The sequence below is a fragment of the Prinia subflava genome, chromosome 17 (assembly GCF_021018805.1).
Source record: "Prinia subflava isolate CZ2003 ecotype Zambia chromosome 17, Cam_Psub_1.2, whole genome shotgun sequence".
In the NCBI taxonomy this organism is placed as follows: Eukaryota; Metazoa; Chordata; class Aves; order Passeriformes; family Cisticolidae; genus Prinia; species Prinia subflava.
The window spans coordinates 1,285,362-1,293,730 of NC_086263.1; the positions used below are offsets into that span (position 1 = coordinate 1,285,362).

Here is an 8,369-nt window from a genome sequence, read left to right on the forward strand (position 1 = left end):
CTGGGACGAGACAGGCTGATCCCCGTGCAGCCCCACTCCCTGCTGCTGCCTCACTCTGCAGGGAGAGGGGCACCACGGGGTGTCTCTTGTGTTCAGTGCCTGTTCCAGGGCCAGGACGGAACAAGGCCCTCTCCAGGGATCATTTAGCATGAGAGGCGGTGACTTGAGTCTGGGACATCAGCAGAGACCGAGGACGTCGAGCTCCGTGCCCACACCGAGGGCTGGAGCGGGGAGAGGAAACACCCATCCCTGTGCCGGCACACCCTGCCCGCTTTCCCCTGGGCCCTGCCGATAAAGGCAGCGGACGTGGCTCTGAGGCCTCCTCTCCAGAGGACAACAGGGCAGCTCCAGCCCCAGGATGTGGGCAGTGTGAGGAGTTCCACATTTCCATATGGAATTTTCTCCATGCAGTGGTTGTTGCTTCCCTGTAGAGGTCAGGAATGCAGCACAGAAGGAGTTACCTTCATCTTACCCTTTCCCTGACGTCTGCCGCAGACCCAGTGTGCCGTTCTCTGATTGCAAAACCCACCCTAATAGCCTGGGAATTAATTAGGACAGACCAGGCTGGACAGGGCTTGGAGCAACCTGATCTAGTAGAAGATGTTCCTACTCATGGCAGGGTGTAGATCTAGGTGATCTTTAAGGACTCAATCCAAACCATTGTTTGGATTGTGTGACTCCATGATTCTGTGATAGAGCAGAGACTTTGGACATGGCCTTACCCCTCTGGCCATGCTCTGGTATCAGGAAGATGGGACCATGGCACATCAAAATTGCATGGAGAGAGGAGAAATATTTGTATTAGCTTTGGAAAACACATAAAAAATCGAGGGTATGGTGATAATAAGTTTGTCAAGGCACCAATGCAAGACCAGTTGTGTAGCTGAGTCATCCTTTACATACTCTGGTGGGTCCAGAGCTGGTCTAGTCCTGAAGAAGCTGAAGGCCATCAGGCAGTCAGGTCTGGGGCAATGTCCCGTCCCTGGAAATGTCCAAGGCCAGGTTGGACAGGGCTTGAACCAACCTGGGATAGTGGCAGGTGTCTCTGCCATGAGATGGTCTTTAAGGTCCCTCCCAACTCAACCCATTCCATGATTCTATTACATGAATCTGTGAGAGCAGTGGAGCTCTCAGCCCACCAACAGATGCACGGCTCAGCAGGGCTGCAGGGGAACCCCCCTCCATCCCCACCTATGTGTTTGGTTGGGGTCAGCTCATGATGCCCCAGCATTGGTGGGTCTGTACGGGGGCCTCACACAGTACTTAAAGACTTTGACACAGTTCTCCACTGTGTCTGCCACAAAAAGGTGCCCAGAGGAGGAGCAAGCCATGCCAGCGGGCCTCTGCAGCCCTGTGGACACCAGGCAGATGGGTGCTCCATTCTCTGGGAACAAGTGAACTGTACGGCGCTGCTCGTCTGCCACCAGGATGCTGCCATCCGTGTCCACACAGACGCCAGCAGGGTTGCCAAACTGGTGTCCATATTTGCTGCTGAGGGAGGAGAGGAGCTTATGGCTGCTCATGAAGACCTTGACATCTCCACACTCCTCACTCACCACAAAGCCTCCCCTGGGCACTGGACTGACGTAGCGAGGTCCCTGCAGATTGGGGACAGACTGGACACTGAGTGTCCTGAAGGCATGATCCAGAGCAAGGCTGTGCACTTGGCCTTGTGCATAGTCTGCTACCAGGATCTTGCCCATGGAGTCTACTCCAATACCCTTGGGGGAACCAACCTTCCTGATCTTTATCCATTCCTTCTTGGAGAGGCTAGTGTGAGGGTTGAAGATCCAGATGGCTTCATTCACCATGTCAGCTACAGCCACCATTCCCATCCTAGTCACAGTCACATCTTCCGGCAAGAAAATGCTGCCTCCCTTTCCCGTTTGCTGGCAGGGCAGGGCCTGCAGTGTGTGGCCTGTGCTGCTGAGGACGTGGACCCAGGGGGCACTCTCAGCTGTCACGTAGATGGAGCCATCCAGGGAGCAATGGACTCCACGGACACCCCCATAGCGGCTGCCAGTGGGGTTGGGAATCTGCTGGACCAAGTCATCCTGGCAATAGTGGAGGAGGTTCTTGATGTTGTCCAGATCTCCACACAGGCTTTTGGCCTTATCTGCCAGCTGGTGGACCTGGTGCTGGGTCACCATGCCCATGCCACGCTGGCTGTGCAGCAGCGGACTGGCTGACTGCAGTGTGGTAAATGACTTCAGCTGGAGGCTATAGATGGTTTTCAGAAGGTTCTGCTTTAGCTGGCTGGTCTCCACTGTGTAGTCCATGTCAAATCTCTTGTCCCTGTTTGGAGGAAGCAGTTAGGACCATGACTTTCCCTGCCTGCTGCTATCTCTGGAGCTATGCTATGGTGCTTGCTATCTACCCAGGGTCAAGGTGTTGGTGCTAGTCTGGATTTGCTTCATGCCAGAGAGACCACATCACTTTATTGCCAGCTAATTATGAAATAAAGACAAACAAGGACCGTGGCACAGAAATGAAAGGGTCACCAAGCTGGATCTGCAGCTGGAGAAACAAGCCAAAAAGGTCCAACAGCTCCAACAACTCAACTGGTGTCAGATACTGAAGATTTATGTGTGAAAGTGAGCCCTATTTGTGAACATATTGAATGTGACCTCAGACTCTCCAGTTCCTGAGATAGTGGCTTTTTTCAGGTCTTTAGCCTTTAACACTTGTTACCCCTATTTTCTGTGAGCCTCATCTCTCCAAACCAAGCTCAATCCTGATAACACTTGAGTCACTCAGGGTGACTGTTCCTCGACTCCCACATGTCAGATGTCAAACGTGGCCAGTGCATGTCTTTGCTCAGGGCAGCCCCTTTCCCATCCAAATAGTTTCACAGAATCACAGAACATCCTGACAGGGAAGGGACCCACCAGGATCATCCAGGCCAAGCCCTGGTACAGACCCCCCAACAATCCCACCCTGTGCATCCCTGGCAGCGCTGTCCGAACACTCCTGGAGCTCTGGTAGCCTTGGGGCCGTGCCCATTCCCTGGGGAGCCTGGGCAGTGCCAGCACCCTCTGAGGCAAGAACCTTTCCCTGATGTTCAACCTAAACCTCCCCTGGCACCGCTTCAGCCATTCCCTCAGGTCCTGTCCCTGTCACAGGGAGCAGAGATCAGCACCTACTAATCAAGTTATTTCTGAAGTAGTCAACAACTTGTCAGGAAGAAAAGGGAAGGTTCTGCTCTGAAAGATACATTCACTCTTCACCATTTTTTGCAGACAAGAGAGCCACCATGAGAATACAATTTTCTCTTTCACACTCTCCCTCTGTTTTAAAACCAGGCAGCGATGGGAGCCCAGGCCTGGCTGGAGCATGGTTTATAACACACAGCCAGGAGCTGGACAGGGAAATATGACCTCATTAAAGCTCCTGGAGAGGCATAGCTTTACTTTGCTTTCAATATGATTATAATTAATATTATAATGGGCACACTTGGCTGTTTTGAGTTATTTGCAAGCCATTACTCCACTTTTATTGCCCCATGTCTCATGATTGCCTGGATCATGTGCCTTATGCTGCTCACAAAATGACATTTCCCCAGACCACAGCTGAAGAAAACTAAGGCATACGATGCCAAATGGTCCTTCTCATGTGCAAATACTACAACTATCTAAAAAAAGCCATCCCCGAATAATTGCAGAGTTACTAAATGCAAATATGCAATGGTAAGGATGAGACAATACGGAATACCAATTTCTGCTGCTGTTTTTATTCCCCATGGTGGTTATGCCTCTGTCTCCAGCAGCAGGCATCTGCCCTTCATGTCCCAGGACTGCTTGTTAGGGTCCTCCTCCAGAGCTGGACAGAGTCCTCAATCCAAGAAGCTGGATTTAACAGATGGGGAAACTGAGTCACTGACAGGGAGACAATGTGCCAGCTGCCACACACCCCTCATCAGGGGCATCCACCTCGCTTCCTGGGCACTGGACACCCAAAGCTGCCATCAGACCCTTGATGGGGTATCCTGAGCCTTGCTTGAGCTGCTTGAGGTCCAAACCTGAGAAGATGGCTCTGACACTGTCCCCCACACAGCTCAGGCCAACCACCGGTGGATATGAGCCCAGCACCACAGATCCTGTACCTTAGTCCTGCTGTCCTGGGGGCTGCCTGTCCTTCCCTGGCAGCGCTGGCCTCCCACCGGCTCTGTCCTGCTCCCTCACCTGGCTCAGGGCAGTGGGACCGAGGGATGTTGTGTTGTTAGTGACGGGCGATTGCCCTGAAGTGTGGGTAAACACAAGAACTCCTTGTGCTGACAACCAGGAGCAGCAAGACAAGGGCTGAACCACATGGTTTTTACTCTGTGCTGGTTTCCTGCCCAGAGACAAGGTGCCTTTCCCCCAGGATTAGTCTGTGTCCCACCTGCCTCCTCCTGCCAGAGGGAGGTACCCAGCTGCATGGGGGATTTGGGGCTTTTATGTAGAGGCAATAGGGTTGATTTGCTGCTTCTCACCCTTGGCAGCTGCTGGGGTGAGACGAGGACACTCAAAAGGTGAATCAGGGCTCCTCACGGCTTCACCACTGCCTCCCTGCGTGCCCCAGCCTGGGCACGGTGCAGGTGTGTGCCTCAGTCTCCCCACTTACAAAAAGGAGACTGGTGAATTTTGCCATGTCAGGCTTGGAGATGCAGTGATGGAAAAGCATCTCTAGAAGAGGCAGATCAACCAGGACTGCTGGAACAGCCCCCCTTTTCATCTCCATGCTGCTCAACCCAGGCTCCTCACAGCTGGACAAAACCGTGCTTGCAGCTGATGGTGGTATTTATTAGTTCTGCCCCAACAAAGAGGGTCAGGAGTAAAAGCAGAGTTAGCAAGAGCAGCCTGCAAGGGGCTGCTCAGAACCTGCCCTCCCTGGCAGTGGTTCCTGACAGTGTTTCCTGAGAGTGCCCTCTCTGCCTTTGCCTGCGGTGAACTCAAACCACCCACCTTAAACCTGGCAAAGTCATGAAGGAGTTTGTGTCTGTTCATTATTCAGAGGGGCCAAATATGAATGAAGTTTTGGTCAGACTCAGCCACCTTTTGGGATGCTTGGAGGGGCTGCATGTGTCTCCCTTAAGACTAAGGAAGCAGGTTGGGGTCCATCTGGCTGCAGGAGCTGTGGGATGGGGATCTGCCTCCAAAGCCCCAGGGCTGGGTGCTCTTCTCACCAGGTGTTTAGGGCCCTTTTGGTCCTGGATCAATGTATCCCTGAACCTCACACTGCCTGCCTCGGACCTATTACTAGCCAAAATTAAAAAAATAACTTGACATGACAAACGCTGAGGCCGCTCCATCCTAGCCCCAGCAGGATGGGAGGCAGCTTCAGAAACCATCTCCCAGGGCAACAGGGTTTGACCTTTTGTTTCGCTGTTGTGCGCTCCATCACCAGGATAAACAAACACAACCTGGCCCTGGGGCTCCCGTTCACCTTTCCAGGACCGTGGCTCTGTCACAACCTGTTCAGAAGCCAGCCCGGACCCCAGGAGAGCCCCATGTCATGGCAGAGCCCTGGCACAGCCCATGCTCACGCCAGCACCAGGAGCTGCAGGGTTCAAGGACATGGGCGCGGTCAGCCTGCTGCTGCCAGAAGTGGACCAAGGGAGAGAGAGGTTGGGTTCAGTTCAGGTTTTCCTGAAGCACATTCCTTGCAGGTATAAGTGGCAAACTTCACCTCTTGAGGCTTTTCCTCCCCTGGCACAGGGGCAGCAGCTCCTGGTTGTGTGTCCACAAGAAACACACAAGCCCTGGGTCTCTGCCAGTCCTTGTGCCCAGGGAGACAGGCACAGTGCCTGCCTGGCACACTACAAGTGTGCAGGGAGCCAGCAGGAGATCCCACAGAAGAAGGCAAGGTCATTGCCCCAAGTCACAGACCTGTGGGAAAACAACCCAAAACCATCCCCTGAGAATATTTCCCCACCTAGAGCACCGCTCTATGACTGGGAAGAGAGTGGGGACCCGAAAGTCCACGGTGTCAGCCCACTGTCAGTTGTGGGGCTGCAAAACCCTCCTGTGGCTCTGGTCCCGGCTGGACACCAGAGCAGTCCAGCCCCGAGGATCCAGCAGTCCCCAGCCTGCTCCACACCGCTGTCAGCGCAAGAACGTTGTGGCCAAGGGTTGTGGTGGTTTGCTGGGACCGAAGGGGCGATGCAGGGACCGAGCGGAATGACAGTGTGTGTCGGGCTGGCCACGGGCTGGTCATTGCTGTGCGCGGACAGCAGGCGGCCCCGTGTGTCCGGACAACCGGGAAGGATCGGCGCTGAGCATCAGACAGCTGGCATGCACCGTGTCTGTGTCTGTGCGTGTGGGCAAGGGAAAGTCGTATCCCAGGACTGTGCAAGAGGTTTCGGTGGGAAGCTGGAGCATCCACTGCACATCTACACCCCGAAAACACGATCCCCAGCCTGAGCAGAGCCTCTGTCCTGGCTGCACTCCCCCACTGTCCATGGAATGCTTGCAGTGTCCAGCTGGGGACATGCAGGGTCTTGGGGACACTGGGGGACACAGCTCTTGGAGTCAGATCCCCCACGCAGACTGAGACTGGGCTGGGGCTTCCTAAACTTGGTTTCATGGAAGTGAGAGCAAGAATTCGGCTCCTCGTCAGGCATCACAGAAATCCCTCAAAAAAGGAAAGCTGTAGGTACTCAGGTCTCTAAAACTGACCTGGCCCTGTCCTCCGGCCAGCATGGACACCCTGGAATCCCTGTTGCTGGTTAGCTAACCAATGGAAAACATTCTCCAGGGTCTGATAAGGGCTCAGCTGATGCCTCAGCTTCTCCCTTTCTCCCTTCTCCTCCAAAGCCTCCTTGCTCACAAGGCTCACAAGAGGATTAGGGAGTTAATCCTCTTTAGGACATCAAACTCCCCGCTGAGCCTGCTGGGAAGGGCCAGAAGCTGGGAAGAGCAGTGGGGCACTGCCACAAAGCCCCTTTCATGCCAGGAACGACTAGTCCTGTGGATGAATCCCTGTCCTGGTGGCAGCATCCCCATTGCCACCCCTTTCTCTACCCGACTGGGGCACAAGCCTGTCCCCAGGGCCATGGGAGCTGGGTAATGGTCTCACCAGGCTGTCTCAGTCCATCCCATCCTGGCCTCTCCACCTGGTCTGGAGGGGTGGTGGGAGGAAAGAAGCGTAATCCTGTCCTGGCAGGGAACAGCATCCTAAGGCTGTGCAGGAAGTGGGAATCAAACAGAAGCTTTCTGCAAAAACAGCTCTATGCTCAGCCCACTGAAGAGGGCTCTGGATGTCCAGGAGCTCTGTAGAATCCCAGGGGCATGGCTATTACTGGAACAAAGTGATGTGCTGGAAACATTCCCTTATGGATGGTACTGAGCTAATTGGTCTTCCACTAGAGATTGCTCTGGCTCTTTCTCTGGAGAGGAAGAGTGCAGGCTGGCACCCTGTGCTGCTGGTGTGCCACAGGCTTGTGGCCACTGGCTTCAGGTGGGCAAGGAAACACCTGCTCTTACACTTTCTGTTCCCACTTCCCACCCAAACCACAAACTGTCAACATCTTTGGGTATCCTACACCTAAAATCAGGGAGAAAATAACAGTGGCTGAGTGCTTTGTGTCCCTGAGCCCTGGGTCTGAGAAAATGATGTGGGTGTTTTGGCTTTGCAGCAGCTGCTGCCTGGGGTGGGGGAGCCAGGGCTGCCCAGGCACAGTATCCAGCTGTGCAGGTGCTCCTGGGTCTTCAGGAAGCTTCTGCCTTGCAGGAATGTTTACTCTTTCTCTCTCAGCCATTTGACCCTCAGCTTCTTCTCCTGCACCCCAAGGCAGCAGTGGGCTACGCGCAGCTGCAGTGCCCTGGTGCCACTTTGGCATCTCCTGTGTTGCCCCAGTGCCAGCAGGCATGGGCCCCTTCCAGGCAGGGAAGTGGGCAGGAAGGCAGGAGCTGATCAAACAGCAGCAGCAGCAGCCAGGATCTCACCCTGCCTTAGCCTGCAAAGCCTGAGGGAAACCTCTCTGCTCAGCTTGGCTGCCTTTGGAAGCATCAGCCCGGGTGAGACCCAGAGCACTGCTCTCACCCAGAACACTGCTCTCACCCGCCCCAACTCTTTTAAGTACTTAAACCCTCACTGCTTCCCTCCATGGGCCTTTGATCCAGCTCCAAAGCTAGAAAGGTTCTGCCCTGGGCAAATACCCCAGGGAAATGATCCATTTGGAGGCATCTAGGAGCAGGGAAAGGAAACCTCCAATTGCAATAATAGATGGGAAAACACAGCAGGGAAATTTTGTAGCCTTTTGTACTGTTTTTCCTCATGTAAAGCTGAGGAGATGGGATAGCAACACCTCCACACTGGTTACACACTATGGGGAGATGGAGAATATGGCTGCTGCTAGAGCAGATCTGGAGCTGCAGTCTCAGGCACTG

General features: G+C 54.2%; 1 protein-coding gene across 1 annotated transcript in view; it reads right to left on the reverse strand.

Moving 5' to 3' along the window:
- The window catches only part of PIGQ (phosphatidylinositol glycan anchor biosynthesis class Q), a 39,413-nt gene extending 35,195 nt beyond the window's left edge, over positions 1–4,218 (reverse strand). The window contains exons 1-2 of the mRNA XM_063414004.1: positions 4,103–4,218; positions 1,737–2,295 (exon numbers count right to left, since the gene is read on the reverse strand). Coding sequence (XP_063270074.1) covers positions 1,737–2,279 — 543 coding nt within the window. The 5' untranslated portion in view covers positions 2,280–2,295; positions 4,103–4,218. The remainder of the gene's footprint in view (positions 1–1,736; positions 2,296–4,102) is intronic.
- Between the last annotated feature and the right edge of the window lie 4,151 nt (positions 4,219–8,369).